The 17,485-nt window shown below is 51.0% G+C and overlaps 7 protein-coding genes across 7 annotated transcripts; 5 read left to right on the forward strand and 2 right to left on the reverse strand.

The window, feature by feature from the left end:
- Nucleotides 1-208: 208 nt before the first annotated feature.
- M438DRAFT_291041 (ATP synthase F0) lies at nt 209-1,414 on the forward strand. The gene is made up of 3 exons (XM_029901734.1): nt 209-318; nt 369-1,025; nt 1,077-1,414. The coding sequence occupies exons 1-3, from the start codon at nt 249-251 to the stop codon at nt 1,265-1,267; spliced, it is 918 nt and encodes a 305-aa protein (XP_029764175.1). The 5' UTR covers nt 209-248; the 3' UTR covers nt 1,268-1,414.
- Nucleotides 1,415-4,452: 3,038 nt separating this feature from the next.
- On the forward strand, nt 4,453-5,680 carry M438DRAFT_332454 (heme peroxidase; the record flags this gene model as incomplete). The annotated part of the gene is made up of 4 exons (XM_029903507.1): nt 4,453-4,879; nt 4,936-5,270; nt 5,329-5,487; nt 5,540-5,680. 4 exons carry the CDS (start codon nt 4,453-4,455, stop codon nt 5,678-5,680), a joined length of 1,062 nt encoding a protein of 353 aa, XP_029764176.1.
- Nucleotides 5,681-7,029: 1,349 nt separating this feature from the next.
- Nucleotides 7,030-8,121, forward strand: M438DRAFT_352727 (heme peroxidase; the record flags this gene model as incomplete). The annotated part of the gene is made up of 2 exons (XM_029906811.1): nt 7,030-7,309; nt 7,361-8,121. 2 exons carry the CDS (start codon nt 7,030-7,032, stop codon nt 8,119-8,121), a joined length of 1,041 nt encoding a protein of 346 aa, XP_029764177.1.
- A 206-nt stretch (nt 8,122-8,327) lies between these two features.
- Nucleotides 8,328-9,218, forward strand: M438DRAFT_343102 (uncharacterized protein). The gene has a single exon (XM_029904903.1). The coding sequence runs from the start codon at nt 8,470-8,472 to the stop codon at nt 9,019-9,021; it is 552 nt and encodes a 183-aa protein (XP_029764178.1). The 5' UTR covers nt 8,328-8,469; the 3' UTR covers nt 9,022-9,218.
- Nucleotides 9,219-10,561: 1,343 nt separating this feature from the next.
- On the reverse strand, nt 10,562-12,025 carry M438DRAFT_136028 (uncharacterized protein). Its single transcript, XM_029898862.1, has 5 exons — nt 11,908-12,025; nt 11,832-11,848; nt 11,321-11,769; nt 11,090-11,270; nt 10,562-11,038 (listed from the first exon to the last, which is right to left on the reverse strand). Exons 1-5 carry the CDS (start codon nt 11,918-11,920, stop codon nt 10,583-10,585), a joined length of 1,116 nt encoding a protein of 371 aa, XP_029764179.1. The 5' UTR covers nt 11,921-12,025; the 3' UTR covers nt 10,562-10,582.
- Nucleotides 12,026-12,124: 99 nt separating this feature from the next.
- Nucleotides 12,125-15,751, forward strand: M438DRAFT_403291 (uncharacterized protein; the record flags this gene model as incomplete). Its single annotated transcript, XM_029909651.1, has 1 exon — nt 12,125-15,751. One exon carries the CDS (start codon nt 12,125-12,127, stop codon nt 15,560-15,562), a length of 3,438 nt encoding a protein of 1,145 aa, XP_029764180.1. The 3' UTR covers nt 15,563-15,751.
- Nucleotides 15,752-17,042, reverse strand: M438DRAFT_343107 (uncharacterized protein). The gene is made up of 3 exons (XM_029904904.1): nt 16,903-17,042; nt 16,710-16,845; nt 15,752-16,658 (listed from the first exon to the last, which is right to left on the reverse strand). Exons 1-3 carry the CDS (start codon nt 17,034-17,036, stop codon nt 16,140-16,142), a joined length of 789 nt encoding a protein of 262 aa, XP_029764181.1. The 5' UTR covers nt 17,037-17,042; the 3' UTR covers nt 15,752-16,139.
- Nucleotides 17,043-17,485: the final 443 nt, after the last annotated feature.

The following is a 17,485-nucleotide window of genomic DNA, read 5'->3' on the forward strand; positions in this document are numbered from 1 at the left end:
TGTGATCGCCGTCGGAGTGTAAAATCGGCCCGCGCCTCGGCTGTTTCCTTGCGGCCGGCTGTAGCTTCCAATTCTGCAGCTTTGCACGTCACTCACGCGTTCCTTCCCTGCCTGGCAGCTTTCCCCACTCTCGCCCGATCTTTCTTCGCGTGGCAGCCTCCTCACCCTCGTTCTCACCCACTCTGTTTCTCGTCAAACAGAAAACAGACAACCCTCTGAACCCTTCTTGAGCTTGCCAATACTTCACCATGTCTGAAAACAATACCTCCGAGGGAGTTGCACAGACTCTTCAAACTGCACACGAGCGTGTTCACAGTGGTGCGTCCTATAAGTGCTGTTATATAGCGACCTGATTCTAACAGATGCAGTCAACCCCTTCATGGATCGCGAGTCGTACCCTACCGGAAGCCTCAGAAGCTACAAGATCTTGACTGCCGCCTCGTGGCTTCTTCTTGTTGTCACCAGCATCTACTACACCTTCAATGCGCCCACTGAGGGCAAGCACCACAGAGGCACTATCTGGCACCAGAACTCTCACCGTCACACTCCCTTCGCTCTTAACTCTATCATCACTTCGATCTACATGATTGTGTTGTACATTCTCCAAGTCGGATACTGCTGGCACTTGTACTCGGAGAACGAGGTCTACGTCAAGGCCGCCGCTGATGTCGGCTCCCACTTCATCTTCAACAACTTGCTCATGTTCGGCTTCGTCCACTTGTGGTGCCGCAGCCACTTCTGGCTTGCTGAGATGCTTATCATCATCAACTTCTTCAACCTCTCGGCTCTCTACTTCAAGCACTCGAGAACCCCCAGATTCATCCACATCCCCGTTGTCTCTGGCCCTCTGGCAATCAACTATGTTCTCCTGTTCACCGTTGGCGCTGCTGCTGTCAATGCCCACTCTCTCCCTGCCAGAATCCTGGCCAACGTCATGATTTGGTCCATCATGGGCTACGGCTTCTTCTTCCTTGTCGCATACAAGGACTACACCATGGGCTTCAACTTGAGCGTTCTCAGCGCTGGTAAGTCAATGTCCTGAGATTAGCAAGAAACCTCTCTAACGTATTCCACAGCTCTCGGTGTTGCTCAGTTCCTCACCCACGTTATCGCCTTCCAATGGATCTTCGCTTTTGTTATCATGAGCGTCCTCTTCGTTCTCTCCGTGCTGGTTGGCTTCCCCGGCTTGATCGGCCAGGATCCCTTCAAGCGCGGCGCTGTTGTCGACGAGGACAGAGAAAGACAGCCTTTGCTTCAAGAGGAGTAGATTGGTTCGAAGCTGGTCTGATATTCATGCTTGGTATGGAGCAACGGAACGGACAAAGAATGAAACTCATGTCATGGTCAAATCTGGAGTAATGCTTTAGCGTCGTGTCAAACGATGCATACTAAATGAAAATACATTGAAACCGTTGATTTTTCACAATCTCGACTCGTTAAGGTCGTACACAAGCATACACTCTCTCCTCAAATCCAATCACAAAACCCGTTAGACCATAACTTCACTCCTATCACATGTGTCATTGCTGCCAGGCAATCTGAACGCCCTTCGCTCCAGCTGGCAGGACGAGAGCGCCCATGTAACCGTTCTGCCCTTGTTCCTTCAACGCGACCCTCCTGTCAGCGTCGTCCTCTTCAGAAACATCCGACCTCCTACGCAAGTCCAACTCGCAAGAATGATGACCAATCCTCTGGGCTTGTCTCTTTGAACGAAAATGATCATGAACATGTTCCGAATCGTCATCGTCCAGAAGTGCGCTCTTTCCATCCAGCAGTTGCAGACATCCTGAGCAGATACTCGAGAGTAGAGGACATGTTCTCTCATAGCCTTTTTGACAAGCGCCTCGTTCGTTTGGTAATAGGCGAGAAGGGTTTCTTGGGCAGAATTCGTGGATTGGCATGCTCGCGTGTCCGCATCTGTGGATGGAGGTTTCGATGCGACACATGGTTTGTCTTTCTCTGTTGCGATTCGGGACGTTCAGTCGTCGATGTTGTTTTTCCGCTTCTAGTAGTGATATAGATTCTGGTCGTAAGATCTGTTTTCTAGGAGAAAGAAAGAACACAGAACGCGTTACTTGTTCTGAAAAGAGCACGCTACCTCAGGCTGGGTTTAAATACCTTTTTAACTCTTTCTCTTCACGGTTGCTCGGCCCGTAGGCGGTGATGCTTGTGCTACTTACGGTCACATGCATTTAAGAGAGGGCTATATCATTTACTGGCAGATTTGTCCTACGAGCTTTTTGAGAGGTCGATCGTGGTTAATGTGTTCCCACCCTTGACGAACAAGATCCGGAGCGAGAAATGCCGATGGTTGGTTTTACATGTGGCACCCCCCCTTTTTTTCCTCGAGTCTTATTCCTGTGGGCAGGAGGCAGTGCCGTCCAGTGGATGCGACGGAGAGATGGAAATGATTGTGCGTTGGCCGGTTGGTTCCGTTTGTGGTTTTGCACATGGATTGGCAAGCCTCGGCCCTAGCAGCGATTGGTCGATTCGATGAAGGCAGTCGCGAATCTTTGTTGACCTTGATCTGGTACTTGAGGGGTTCGGTTCTGGGATGATACGGTAGCAAAGGAGGCATTAGGAGCCAGATCTGGTTCTCAAATCACTGTCCAGAGAGAACACGGCCTGATTAGCCATCGTCGTCCAATTGTTCCCGGAATCCTTCGAGTCTTCCAACGAATGGGTTTTCAAAGTGTAGAAACGTTGATGCCTTGTTTTGCGAAGAGAACTGTGGCCATAGATCTACCCCGCCCGTTTCATATCGAGTCTCTTCAATGATGGGGTGAGGTGACGCGGGACAGAGGTCAAAGCTCATCTTGTAGTGCTGACGGTCGATGCACTCTCGATATCGATTCCTCGAAGCAGATGTCAAGGCAACGGTTTGGATGTCGTATTGACGGAATGGTGAGCGAAGTCATGCTTTGGGAGCTGCAATGGAAGCTGTTTCGCTGTTTCGCTGCGGCAGGGTTACCACAAAGCTCGGTAACAAAGCCCCCGGCCTTTCCGATACGTGCACTCCAGTCAACTCCAAGCGAAAGATAGGTTGCTGCAATGCAGAGAATTGTGAAGATGGTTCTTTTCTCTCTTTAAATGAGGTATCCAGCATCGAGAGTCTCATCGTAAGCAAATTGCGATGATATGTTGTTGAGATCTGTAGGTTCCGGAGATGCTGTAGGCTGCAGTACCATTGCCCCAACCACACCTTAAATTGTGACTTTTGACTTCGCCGCCCTTCGCAAGTGCATCTTCCATCCTCCGCACAACACCAATCTTGATTCGTGTCGAGTCTATACCATTGTCGAGATGGTCATCTGATGCCGTAAATGGGTCAGACGCTGGTCGGAACGTCATTGCGCGAACGCGTTTTGATGTTGCTCTTTTATCAATCGCGACGCGCGGTCGAGTGACCATTTGTAGCACGCACAATTGCTGCACAAACTACAATACATTCTCAGAGCAACGAGACACAATAAACAGGCATCTGGCAACCGGCCGCTCGAGTCGTGGATGTAGACGATGTCCTGTAGCCTCGATCAGCTGACACTATTCACCAATTCAGTAGCGAGAGGAGCGGAAAAGACGGCCGCAGGAGGGATGATATACGACTATTTCCAGCATAGTTCTCGTGTATACGGATTGCTCACACAATTCTGATTCAGTCATCGACCGACTGTGATGAGGGTGCGGATCGAGAACACGCAGGTAGCTTCGGGCCACTACCACTGCGTTGGCCGCGGGCCAGCCTCAAAAAAGCCATTCCACCGAACACGCGATAACAAGATCTGGGAGCTGAACATCCCCATGGGGAGATCTCCAACCAAATACCAGGGCATTTCTGATCTCTCCGGCGCGACCGAAAGAGAGAACATGTCTGCCAAGGAAGGATCCAAGCCACATCCAGATGCGGCTGACAGTACTGTATGCAAGTATCGGAGCTCTTGAGGCCCAGACAACCTTTCGGACTTCTTTCAACCTTAAAATGACATCGAACCCATGCATATCCTCGACTTGGAGCTGAGACGTCTCTTCGTAGGTCAGCAATGTGGTAGACTTCTTGCCATCCAATACGAGGGACCGGACAATTCGTACTCTTGGTTTCCAATAGAGCACCCGAGAATGCAGGTACACTGCGCCAAACTTGTCGAAGCTGAAGGCATTCACCATGGTACTGCACTATTGAGTCTGGAAGTCGTCTATTGCGTTCTAAGAATGGGATTCACAGATTGGCTGTGGCAAACCCTGGTGTCCTAGGTAAGGCTTTGGCTACATATAGTATTTGCATCTTCACACTCTTGCAGGGTCCTAGTATCATTTAATTCTCCTTCTAGCTTTCGAATCTTTCTCTAGCTCTCAATTGTCCTGCACTCTACAGTCATGCGTCTCTCTCTGGTGGCACCTCTCTTTGCTTTTGTTGCGCTGAATCTCAATGCACATGTTCAAGCATGGCCAGCAATGGCGCAACATGCAGCCGCACTGTCTCGTCGCGCGCCTCAAGACCTTATTGTCGACAATGACATTGTGCGGATAGGTCTTGGCGATGTCAAGAACGGCGGCACCACACCCGTCGGCACAAGTGTCTACAACATCCTCATGGGAACAGAAGCTGGCGATTCGGATGCGGCTGGATACAAGCCACCAGGCATAGTTGGTACCAAGGCATGTAAGGCTGACACATGCTGCGTCTGGTGGTGGATAGCTCAGGCGATGACTGTTGCCTTCACTGGACCTACCGGTCGATGCAATGGCTTCGCTCGTGCAGCCATACGCTTGGGCTTTCACGATGCAGGGTCATGGTCAAGCTCTCTTGCCGCTGCTGGTCAAGACTTTGGTGGAGCTGATGGAAGCATTGTCTTATCAGGCACAGAGATCAATAGAGCAGGTTTGTACTCGCCATCCTATGCAAGCTTTAGTTACAAGCACTGACAAGACTCACAGACAACAACGGCCTGCAAGCCATTGCCAACCAAGCTTTAATCTGGTCTAAGCTGTTCAATGTCGGTGTAGCCGATATCATCCAGTTTGGAGCTAAGCATGCCGTTGTCACCTGTCCCTTAGGTCCACGCACCCGTGTGTTCGTTGGCCGCAAGGATAGTAAGAAGGCTGCTCCTGAAGGCTTGATGCCTTCGGTCTCCATGAGCGCAGACCAAATCATCAGCCTCTTCGAGGACAAGACCATTCAGCCTCATGATCTTGCTGCTCTCCTTGGTGCACACAGTACTAGCCAGCAATTCAACGTCGACAAGACAAAGGCTGGCTTCGGTCAAGATTCGGTAAGCACTGAGAATTCGCTTTCGCATGCCCAGTCAAGACAGCTGACACATTCAATAGACACCTGGTGTATGGGACGTCTCATTCTACAACGAGACTCTGCAGCCAGGTACAAACAGCAAGGTCTTCAAGTTCCAAAGCGACCTTGTCACGGCGAACGATTCGCGCGTAAGCGATGAATGGCATGCTTTCATCGGAGATCAGAGCCATTGGAATGGGGTAAGTCTTCCCGCGTCACAGGCCGTTCTTCAAATGCTAACAATGTTCACAGGACTACGCCTCCGCTTATGTCAGACTGAGCATGCTTGGAGTAAACAACATCAACAATCTGACGGAATGTACACAAGTCATGCCAGCTGCGAAGAAGACGTTCGCTGGAGCATCGACACCGGGTCTCTTTGGCAGATCATAGAGATTCGTCTTGCTTCTTTAATGTTTATGATAATGCCCAAAAATATTTATAGACCTCCAATTTATGAACCAATCTAACCTACTTGATTGTATTCGTTTTTTACTCTGTCAAAACCACTCACAATTTTTGGATAAGAGTATCAGCGAGCTCAGGTCGTCACTTCCTGATCTTTACTTCGTGTGATTGTTGTCTCTTCTGGAAGCGACGTCCCGAACGCAGAGCCTCATCAGGCTTCAGCTTTTCTCCGCTTCAAACCAGATTTGGCCGCAGAGATCTATGAGTGGCACAGCTCTAGACCGAGCTGTCGTTCTCCAAGAACCAGGTAAGCAAGTACATGAGTATTCTGCAGGTCAGCAGCCAGATCGGGGCAATGGGTAGATTGCCACTGGCCACTCACGAGAGCTGGCCATGGTCAGCACGTGTACACTCGTAATGTACAAAGGACGTACATGAGTCTGCATCCTTCAGCCAAGCTTGCCATTCAACAGCTGAAATAGGCCATAACATGACTGAATAGAGCGACTAGATATCCGAAAGTGTAAAGATTTCAAGGTTCAGATCCCCCGCACGAAAACATTCGCAACAGCGTTCCAAGCCCGGCTCGCACGCAAGCCACATGCGTGCCAACTCGCCTTGAAAAGAAGGTTTCCGGACATCGGGTCTTTATCAGAGCCCTAGACTTGACGACAAGTTCACTCGACCACACTACACACGTATCCATTGAGGGTTCTCAGCAGCCAGTTCCGCCGTGAATGTATCGTCAGCCTCGATACGCGAGGAACGAAGTCTCGAGAACCAGTCTGGGCTTCGACAAGGATGCATAACAAGCATCATTACTTGGAAGCTGAACAGAGCTTGTCTCAATACAACATTGAATCGATATGGGAAAGAGCCATCGACACACTGCACCCGAAATGCGATCCTAAATAGCGACTAGTCTGCTATCATGATACCTGTATCAGAGTTTGGTGAGAAACCAAAGGTTGTATACGCCGGGCCTTCTACTCAGCACACGGGCCAGAATACTGTCCAGATGCACAGCATGATCGAGCCGACCGTGTGCTCTTTGACTTGCCACTATGTATGCAATCTTCCTTACAGCTCGGTGCCTCCGTCGTGTGGCTTGATACCAATCATGGCCGCGGCACTCCAGACGACATGGCCATCGAGTGCATTGTATCTATTCGGTCAACCCATGTCACAGGTGTATACTCAACACGCCTGGCTTTCTGTTATATAAGGTTGCCCGCCGGAGCATTTGTGTCAGTCGTTAACATCATCTCATCACACTTCCACATTCCTACACTCTCGCTATACTCTATCAACGCCTCCAAACGGGCAACGGCAACATGATCCAGAACCTTGCTTCTCTGCTGCTGGTGAGCAGCCTCGCCTTGGTGGACGCATTTTCATTGCCAGAAGCAGCCTCCTCATTCTCTTCCTTGCTTGCGTCCTCTTTGAACAACGCTATTCCCAACACGCTTCTCATCCGTAAGGACGGTGGCTCTGGCGGATGTCCAGCCATCTGGACCAGCATATCATCTGATCTCACCTCATCTTTCCTGGGATCGGATGGACAATGCACCGATCTCGCACGAGCTGCTATTCGATTCGCGTTCCACGATGCTGGTAAGTAGACTGACCGTGTGTGACGAACCTCATAAACTGACATTTTCGCAGGCCCATACTCTTCGAAAACGGTGTTCTACGCTCCTGCTGCAGGTGGTGCTGATGGTTCCCTTCTTCTCAACTCAGACGAGATCAACAGACCTGAGAACGGAGGTCTCGCCGACTACCGAACATGGCTGATGGGAAAGTACACTCAGTACAACCAGAAAGCCAAGGTCGGCGCAGCAGACTTGATCCAATTCGCCGGCTCTCACGCCGTCATCACATGTCCCGGTGGCCCCAAGATCAAGACAGTGGTTGGCAGAACAGACACCTCCACCATTGCACCTGACGGCTTCCTTCCTGCTGGCTTCGGACCCAACTCCTCTCACGATATCTTGTTCCAGCTCTTTGCCGATAAAGGCTTCAGCGCTAGAGATCTTGCAGCCCTCATCGGCGCCCACTCCACCAGCAAAGCCTTCACCCAACAAGCCAATGGTATTCCCTCTGGCGGGCAACAAGACTCAACTCCCGGCAAATGGGATATTGACTACTATGCTCAAGTCAACAGCCCACCTACTGGCACCTACCGCTTCCAATCTGACATCAACCTGTCCCAAGCGAACACCACTGTTGGTAAACAATTCCAGGGCTTTGTCGGCAACCAGGGTAAATGGACCAGCTCGTTTGCTGACGCCATGTTCCGCTTGAGTGTTTTGGGTATTCCGTCGTCGTCGCAGAGCGGGTTTGTTGATTGCACGAATGCGTTGCCCAGGGGCACCTCTTCGAAGAGAGATATCCGCGCTGCTCCTATCAATTATCGCGCGCGGTGAAATGATTCATTTACTTATTCATGATGGCGGCGTTTGTGGTTTCGTTTTTATATAGTTATCGCAAAGACAATTCAAGTTTTGTTGCACAATCGTTCTCAACCGGTCCAACTTGTGCTATACTTGTGCATATTTATGATCGTCATATCTCGGCTGTGTTACTTCAACTACATGGCTTGACTGTTGCCTTGTTTCCACCATCTCTTCATACGTACCTACCATCGATCACATATCTTCCGAAAAGATTCTGCTGAAAACAACTACTGCAATTCTATATCTTCGAGCTCCAAATGACAAGGAAAGCTGCGACAACTAAACCACATCGCTCAATACCATCAACCAAACACAATCATGTCAAACACAGACCAGACCACAAGACTACTAAACAATATCATCGCCCTCACGACACCACAACAGGACAAATGGATAGCCTTCACAGCAGTCGTCTCAACAATATCCCTAGCATCTCTGGACATCAAAGCAGGTTCACAAATGCTAGGTGACAAACCATCCGCATTCGAAAAAGCACTTCCAAGACGTGTGCCCATTGCACTACCACAGTCATCGTATCTGGTCGAGACTATCTCAAGATCATACTTCAGGGGCGCCACATCAATGGCGTTCTTCTATCTCGCATACAAGGATTATCGAACTGCTGAGCTTCGGGCAAGAAGGTCGGAGGAGGCTGATGGTTCTGGTTGGAGGTGGAAGGCGTTGGCTTTTTGTGGTGCTGCTGGTGTTGTGGTACAATCGCTTGGCCCTTTCCCGGCACTCATGTGGGATAGAGTGTATAAGCCTGGTATCAAGAGTCAGGTTCAGAGGTTGGGGAAATTGACGTTGAGTAAGGGAGGAATACTCATGGCTACTGCGCCTTTTTGTATGGCTGCTTGGAATGCCTTGTGAATGGTCGAAACGCGCAAGGTCGTAAGTCCAAGGAGCATTTGTCGTTGGCGTCGGTGTTCGTAAGATCTCTCCTCCAGAGTTTCGCCATAGTAGGCACTCGAATGGTCGCTACATCTTATCAAAAAGCAGCGAGCAATATCAAGACATGCGGCCACCGAAAGAAACTGCAGCCTGAAGAATCAGCAAAACAAACGCCCCCTTTCGGAGGTGGAAAGAAATCAGCGTACCAGTTTCGTTTCTAAGCTAGAATTGGAGTGGCATGACTCTAACATTGTCTCGACGTGAATCGAACCGATGACCTTCAGTGCGGGGGATTCCAAGCACGAGTTGGACTCGCGCTCACTACCACTGGGCCACCACCGCCTGTTGACAAGACGATGGCAATGCTGATGGGTGCCAAAGTTTGGGGGTATATGAAGATAGGAGTGAAGTTGTCAAATGCTTCACTTTAACTCCCGTCTCTTCGACGCGATGAACTCCTTATCAAAGCACTCTCGATATCTTGTGCTATCACTCGATGTGATCACTCCAACGCTGTCACTCCGGGATTTCCGACAGAGTGCCGTAATGCCAACATTGTACTACGAGGCGCCCACAGCAACTCCGCTATAGCTGCCTCTTCAGCTTCCTCGCGTATCTCACACTATCTTCTCTCTTTCTTTTTCCAACCCCTATCTCTCGCCGACCATACAGACAGCAATGTGCTCGCGTTGTTCTTCCAGGCCTTCTTCACCCATCAATTTCGCCCAGTAGACACTCCGATGCAATCATGGACGAGGGACAGACGACATGATAGGCCACTGATTTGACCAATATCGGCAGGCGGACAGTCATTGCGGACGACGACGACGACGGTGACGATAGTCTGACGACGCGAGAACCTGTGCAATCAACATCAGCATGCTGCAAAGGGCCCCCAGCGACATCCATCAGCCATTCACTTCATTGACTCACATCGCCACCTTGCCTCACGGTCCCAAGGCACCACGGTACCACGGTACCACAGCACCATCTCATAGCACCGCCAAAGAAGTAGAAGGATCGAAATGTCAACAAGCAAAAAGAACAAGAACGCCCGAATCAAAAATGACAGCCACCACAACCGACAAACCCGCATCTACATCGCCCCCATGTGACAACAAAGGCATGGGACTTTCGCCAGAGGGTCTTGTATAACGTCGAGGGTACCACCATCAAGTGGAAGTCAAGGATGCCGCGTGATTCGTCGCTGCTCAGCACAACTAGCTGGTTGGATCAGATTCGATGAGTCAGGGACCACTGGATCGATGATAGTGTATGAGGGTTGGTGAGATTGGCAAGGAGAGACGGATGAGGACTGAGAATGTATATTGCGGGACACAAGGAGCGGTGGAGACACGGAAGGTGCGATTTAGCCAATCTCGTGAAATTCAAATTCAAGAAGGAAGCAGCAGGCGATCTCCCCTTCGAACGGTGGTCCGTTCTCAACTTTCACGTAGGAACTCGAGAAATATGTCAACATTACTCATACACATATTAATACAGAAAAGCCATCCATCTTGGGGGGTATCAAATAACATCATCAAATCATGTTTCCAATTTTCCACGACCTTAAGTCCTCACGCCAAGGGTTGTCGAACTCATCAATCTCGCCCTGTCCTGCCTTGGGTTTGCGTTTAGCAGACTCCAACTCGAACTTCATGGCTTGCTGATGCAGACTACTTCGACCTCCAAAGGCGCCTTGTTTGCCGAGATTGCCACCCATGGCAGAAGAAGCATCTTTGGCCCAGCCGTCGAATCCTTTGCGTCTGTCTGACTGTACACTTTCTTTGCTGACATTGCGTTGATGGCCCAGGAGAGGGCTCTTGGAGCGTGGTGATCTGGTGAAATTGTCTGTTGGTGTTAGGTTGGCTGATCGAGACTTGTCCTCGTCACTACTAGGATTGAGGTGCTGAGTGTGCTGAACGTGGTCGAGGTGGGAGCCCCAACCATCTCCGCCAGCAAAGATGTCCTTGATACAGTCGTCGGCTCGTAATTCCTACAAATGAGTCAGTTATTGGTCATGAACAGCTAGGAAGATTGATATTACCCCTGGCTGGGCCACCCAGGATGCAGCGAGAGTTCGGCGGTACATGTCTTGTAGTTCGCCGTTCTCACGGCTTTTGTTTGATAGTGAGGGCATGTTGCTGCCTTCCTCGGTAGCCTCTGCAACCTCCTGAGACATGATACCTGCGATACCACCAAAGACAGGGGCGGTGCGTAAGGGAGGGCTGTTCTAAAGATTAGTTGACGGGCAGAGACGACGACTAATCAGACGTACGCATAGTAGCTTCTATCACCCTCCAAGTGCTTCAGGTGGAGAGAAACCTTCAAGGTACTGTTGATCTTGCTGTCTTGCATGAGGTAGCGTCTCGTGACACCTTCATCCGAGTCATGGCCATGGTCGTTGGTGTCGACATATTCGGCCAGATTGAGCTTGATGTTTCCGAGAGTGATCCTCTCCCCCTTGCCGCCGCTGGAGTATTCTTGTATGATCTCGAGATGAATCCACAGCTCTTGTAACATCTGATCCTTGCCAATGACGAGACGCACAGGAGTCTGTTTCTCATAGTCGAAGACGACCTTGTGATCCTTGATGTTGCATTTGGTTGTTCGGCCGCGATGCTCGGCAGCACTCGACGAAGGGAGGTGCCATTTGACAAAACATGTGCCGGAAACCAGGGGCACGTTGTTCAAGTCGTATATCTTGAGCTTGAAATCAAAGCGTGGCTAGGTACGAGGTTGCATCAACAGGCAAGCACATTGGTACTGGAGAGGGATGCTGGACATACACGACGGGCCTTTGGGACTGTGAAGGTCAGCGTCTGGGCCTTCAAGGCGGCTGCCATGGCACTCGTCCGGCCTCACCAAAGGTCTGCATCTCATCGGCATCAGCTGTAGGGACGACTTAAGTAGCAGCGGCTCGATACGACGGCTTGCGGGATGCCGGCAGCGTCGATAGCGAGTTTATGAAATTATGTCTACGGAAGGCGCGGCATCGCATGTGAAGATGAACGGCATGACGATGATCCGGAGCAAGGGTCCGGAGATAAGATAAGGTTTTGCTGCAAAGCTCGTAGGTCCGATGCTCTTTCTGGATTTGTGCTTTGGCAGGGCGAATGCTCCTTCTTTGCATGTAGATTGTCCCTTTTCTCTGATGTTGCGCACTTCGTCAGTCAGGGACGCATCGACATGTCTGCGATGCAATCTACGCCTTGTGCTTCGTCAAATCCAACAACGCCGTTACCAATCCTCGGACGAATTGCCTCTTCCACTTCGACATGCACAATTTCCCACGCCTGCCCTTGAGGAACAACACAACGATCAAACAAGCCGCCTCCGAGTCGTTCGCACCCATGCCAACCATGGCAGGATCCGTGGCAAGAAGGGTGGTCAAAGACGTGTCGAGTCGTCCGAGGCTTTGTCCATCGCCAGCTTAGGTCAATCCTCCGAAGTCATTGTCCTGCGTGACTTGCACGAACCCAAGTCACCGAGAAAGCCTCTTCATGAGCAGCTACGGGAACAGGAAGCCGACAGCGATGAGCCAACCCCACTGGCCTTGACAGCCAGCGACATTCAAGCCATGTCGGGGGGCAGAAGAGCCGTGCGACCGCCGCCCAGCGAAGTCTTCGAATCTATCGAAGCCCTGAGGCCCGACGGGGGTATCCATGTTGTCACAAAGAACGAGTTCGACGCAAGGCTCACCGCCTTGGCAAAGGGCTATACCATTAGCCAGCTGAGAGGCTACATGTACCATCAGACGGCTCCTGCGAAATTAGCCATGTCAAAAGCCAAAAGGTCACGTCATGCCCAAGATCATTTGGACACCACCGAAATCAGTAGTGCCCGAGGCGAACTACAGGACCTCACGCGGACTCCTTGGCATCCTGGCATCACTGCTGCTACAAAACGATTGCCCATAACGCGCTCCGCTATGGACAGTCAATTCGCAAAGGGCCGCAAGATGAACAACAAGGAATATGTTATAGAGTCAATTTTGCGTGAGGCTTGGGCTCTCGGCATTGAGGAAGAGCAGGCAGCCAAGGGCGAGATGGAGTTTTTACTATCACCCATGCAGTTTGGTTTGCTGCTCACGAAGAATTCGGAAGCATTGCGGCCTTTACTTGAGAGCTCCAAGTTCTACAAAAACTCTCGCTTCCAATTGTTCCAACCCGACCATGTTATCCGCATCATTGGTCCGAGAGCTGAGGCTGAAGCTATCGCCTTTGTCCTGGCTGAAGCCTTTGCTCCAGCCAGAAGCGCTGAGATCGCCCTCAATACCTTTCACTCCGTCTTGCAACATAATCCACCTGGTTACAGGTTGCCTGATGTTTTTAACGCTACCCAGTTGAGCAATATCATGGATTTGACAAAGACCTACATTCGTTACGACCACGAAGCCAAACACCTTCAGGTTGCTAGCTTCGCCGACGTGGGCATTAATGATGCCCATCGCTTGCTTGTCGCTCTCTTGCCAATGCATACGCACGGTACCACCACTCGGCTCCATGATCCTCACAAGTCTGGCGACTGTCATCTAGAACCCACATCGACCACCGCAAATCTGCCTTCTTCTACCAGACATAGACGGCTTGCTCGCTGGGTCACCTCCTCGCCCAGAACAGTCAAGACCAAGACATCTGCTGTCGATGATCCGATGTTACTGGGGCTCCAGGAGGGAAACGCAAGATCCAGACCCCTCGCCAACCTCTCTGCATCTCGTAAACCCCTCTCGAAGTATAGTCCAATCATCACTCAAGCTATCGAGATCATGAGAACATCTCCGCTAATCCCGGATGCACTTGCGAACCCACGTCGCCCCAGTATATGGCCTGATACTCCTAGACACGATTTTTGGGTGGCGCGCTTCGGTCAAGCATTGCACGATACCGGACTTGAAGATACTTACCCTGGTGTTGATGGTATTACTTCAACAAGATCAACAGTGCAAGAGAGCTACGCCAAGCCCGTTTTTGGTCCCAAGTTTCCCGGTCTTGAGGGCCTTCTAGCTGATAGCCGTCCCGTTTCAAGGAGAAAAGATCAAAGTTGGGTAGACAGGACTGAGCTCATAGCCCATCTGATTCCATCTCCTCTCGAGCAGACAGGTATCTTGGCTACCAGCGCTTTTCCCAGCATCCAGCTTCGTTTCACTATCGAAGAATCTATTGATCCGATTGAAGATGAAAAGGCCATCTTCACCATGCTCCCAAATGGCAAACGGATCGTGTTCAATAACATTCGGGCCATCGCTCGTACTGATGTTGTGCAATTAGACCTCCCGTCGCATCCTGTTGACATTCGATTCGAGCGCACACAGGCGTTAAAGTCCCGCCACGCAGCCAACGACGCACGAATCAAATCATTCATCGAAGCTGTGCACAAAAGTATGGTCAATGATACAGCACTTCGTGCTCCTCCGGCTGTTGAGATTCCTATCCCGCAATGGATTGTTAGTCCTATGAACTCTAGCCACCCCGAATACTTGCAGCATGCGGCACGCAGCCTTAAATCTCAAGCCTTTTCTGAGAGAGTGCCTGCGGACCAGATGATTCCTGTCAAATATCTCTTTGCTGGTTTCGAGTATCGCGAGCCGCGCGACTTCGAAACCAAAAGTGTCGCATCGAAATACAGAACGAGAGTTCAAACTGTCGAAGCGGGTGTGACTGGTGGACGGCGTATCGAACTCAGCATGTTGTTGAGTTACCGTGCTATGAAAGACATGTTCGACGGTCAACAGTTTTCCGACCTCGAAGGGTTCGCGAGCGCATCGGTCGACCTTGTCAATTCTCTAGGAAAGATCGAAAAACGAAGTGATCACGGTAGCGCGTCACGCAGGTCAGCACTCGCAAAGGATGGCCATCAAATGCGACAAGAGAAGAAGACGAAGCGCGAATCTCGAAGATTGCAAGCTGAATCGGCCCAAACAAATAGCTCGTGGTCAGAGCATTCGCCTGTTACGCCCCAGTCAAACATTCAAGTGGATAATATGGAACATGGAGCACAGTCAGAGGACGTCACTGATGTTGAGGTTCCGCAATCGCAAGTCTCCGACCCTGTCGAGGCCTTGGAGATGGGCAAGAACGCACAGCAAGAGCAAGGCTCCAAGCTAGATATCGACAATGATCCTCACGCCGAAGGGTTACCGTCGAATGAGCAGCCTTCTCAGGAGCCAATCGTGATTGGGGAACCGGAGAATCGACTCATTCCCGATGCGCAAGACTTACAGCCTGTTGAACATCGTACAGAGGAGAGTTCCTTAAAAACAGCGACTCAGTCTGAGATCGCCGACAGTCCAACAGAGCAAGATCAAACTTCCAAGCCCGCAGGAGGCGAAAAATCCAACACTGTAGAGCCCACCACGAGCACATCAGAACCAGCGATCGAGGCAAAGACCGCTGAACAGACTTCCGAACAGACGCTTGAGCAAACGCCCGAGCCAGAGGCAGAGGCCAAAAAGGAAGAAGAACAGACACCAGAAGAAGAACCATTGAGCGTTCGTCTCAGACGCTTGATGGGTCGATAGTGTCTATGATCTTTCCAACTCTCATCTCACGAACCACAAAAAGTATATAGAAGGATAGGCTTTATTTTCCTTCTTGTAAGATTATTCATATTGCATATATATATTCTGTAACACTAGACTTTTGATAATCACATTGAGAGATATTTCGGCACTTCCAGTTAGCACAGATGATGATGTGAATGTTTAATTGAGCATGAGGGAACTTTGTGAACAGATTTTGGAATTGTAGTTTGAGCTTATACATCAGGCGATCCATATCCGGATATGTGTCGCCGTCCTTTGTGCATATGGTATGTGATAAAGTGGGGGAAGAAAGGGTGTGCGAGAAGGGTTGATAAGCTACAAGAAAATGCGCTTTTGATCAGCAAGAAAAGATGACCTTGTCCGTTCAGCTGCCTCATGGAATCCAGCAACTTTAGCCATCCAAATCGAGCCAACGAAGCAATTGGGGAGTGAAAAATCTCGGATCAGTCTAACGAGCGTATAAGCAGGCGTGCACGGTCGTAGATCAGTGCTTATATTCAAGCCTCAGGCGCTTTTCAGGGGAAGAGGCAGTATGGTCGGAAGCGGCTGCATTCTAAACAGCACTGACACGCGGCCTCTTGCGACCACCACCAATCGTGGTCTCGGATCTCTGTGTCCTCTTTTCCTGGTTATCCAGCACCAAGCTGAGCACGTCGAAACCGAATTGAGGGAACTCGAGACACATGCTGCGGAACTCCTTCTCTGCCTCGTGACGCAGGACATGCGATCTCGTTGCCCAGAATGCAGCGACGGGCTTGCGGATGCTCTCGTCTGATGTTTGGGTGTGGCCGTAGACGTAGCGTGCGTATTGGATCTCGCCCTTTGCGTTGCTGTTTGTGAGGTGGATCTTCTTGTGGGCGAGTTGTGAGAGGGCGGGGACGCCGAAGCGTTGGGCGAGGGTGTAGACGCGGGCGTGACGGAGGAGGGCCATGCCTTCGGAGTCCGGGACGGGGATCTCGGGGTCAGATTCGAGGGATGAGCCGCTGAGAGTGGGGAAGTAGTCGGCCTTGTAGAGGAACTCGAGGAAGGCGGCGGTTGCGAGCAGGTCCTCGTCGGGAAGGTCAATGCGGCGCTAGAGATTGTGTTAGGACTCTAAGTGAGTTAACGATCGGATGCGACTCACGTTCTCACCCTCTGCCAGAGCAGAGATCTTCTCCTCGAGGTAAGGGCTCTTCTCGAGTAGAAGCTGGTGTGCGTGGAGGATGGTAATGTCCTCAGCGGTGCCGACGGAGAGCTCGACGATGGGAGACTTGAGGTAGCTGTCGCATTCAGTCAGGATTACCAACTTGAAGCGCGTCTTGACTGTGATAATTCACTCTAGGAAAGTGACGCGGGCAGGAACCTCGGGCTGGGTGTCCTCGATGTTCTCAAGACCGGTGGGCTCGTCTTGCTGCTCGGTGCTGGGAGCAGCACTGCCCTCGGGCTGGGTGCTCTCATCTTGGCCGCCCATGTCGACATCCTGGCTTTGAGTGGGTGCAGGAGTGTTGTTCTCGCTGACATCAATGACAACTTCAGGTTCGGCCATTGCGACGGTCTAAAGTGTGTGAAGTGCTGAAAGTGCGGTTGAGAGTCGAAGAAGTCGCGTCAATTGTACGCGAGAAGATGGTAACGACGCGTCAAACATGTGATGGCTCAAACGAGGACGAGTCGGCGACAAGAGCGAAGGTAGATCGGCTGGGCTGACAACAGAAGTGAATGGAAGGATTCGCGACGACGAGCTGGAGAGCGAAGCAGAACGAGTTCCGGCAGACTCGCGCTCCCTCGTCTTCCCTCGTCCGCTGTGAAGCTTGGGCCCAAATTGCCCGTCCGAGCTCTCAGCACTGCACAGGTCCTCCAAGGCTCGAGAGCATCAATGTGATACGGTACTTGTCCAACAGCCACCAAAGAGAAATACACCCA

Source organism: Aureobasidium pullulans (assembly GCF_000721785.1).
Source record: "Aureobasidium pullulans EXF-150 unplaced genomic scaffold scaffold_3, whole genome shotgun sequence".
NCBI classification, from domain to species: Eukaryota; Fungi; Ascomycota; class Dothideomycetes; order Dothideales; family Saccotheciaceae; genus Aureobasidium; species Aureobasidium pullulans.

Bases quoted from the DNA above. Each gene is read 5' to 3' on its own strand.
- M438DRAFT_291041 (XM_029901734.1), top strand. From the start codon at position 249: ATGTCTGAAAACAATACCTCCGAGGGAGTTGCACAGACTCTTCAAACT. The intron at 319-368 runs GTGCGTCCTATA...TAACAGATGCAG, and splicing joins ACACGAGCGTGTTCACAGTG to TCAACCCCTTCATGGATCGC. The intron at 1,026-1,076 runs GTAAGTCAATGT...CGTATTCCACAG, and splicing joins CTTGAGCGTTCTCAGCGCTG to CTCTCGGTGTTGCTCAGTTC.
- M438DRAFT_343102 (XM_029904903.1), top strand. From the start codon at position 8,470: ATGTCAAACACAGACCAGACCACAAGACTACTAAACAATATCATCGCC.
- M438DRAFT_136028 (XM_029898862.1), bottom strand. The intron at 11,271-11,320 runs GTACGTCTGATT...TCTTTAGAACAG, and splicing joins GGTGATAGAAGCTACTATGC to CCCTCCCTTACGCACCGCCC. The intron at 11,039-11,089 runs GTAATATCAATC...ACTCATTTGTAG, and splicing joins CCTGGGTGGCCCAGCCAGGG to GAATTACGAGCCGACGACTG.
- M438DRAFT_343107 (XM_029904904.1), bottom strand. From the start codon at position 17,036: ATGGGCGGCCAAGATGAGAGCACCCAGCCCGAGGGCAGTGCTGCTCCC. The intron at 16,846-16,902 runs GTGAATTATCAC...TGAATGCGACAG, and splicing joins GCCCGCGTCACTTTCCTAGA to CTACCTCAAGTCTCCCATCG. The intron at 16,659-16,709 runs GTGAGTCGCATC...CACAATCTCTAG, and splicing joins CTCTGGCAGAGGGTGAGAAC to CGCCGCATTGACCTTCCCGA.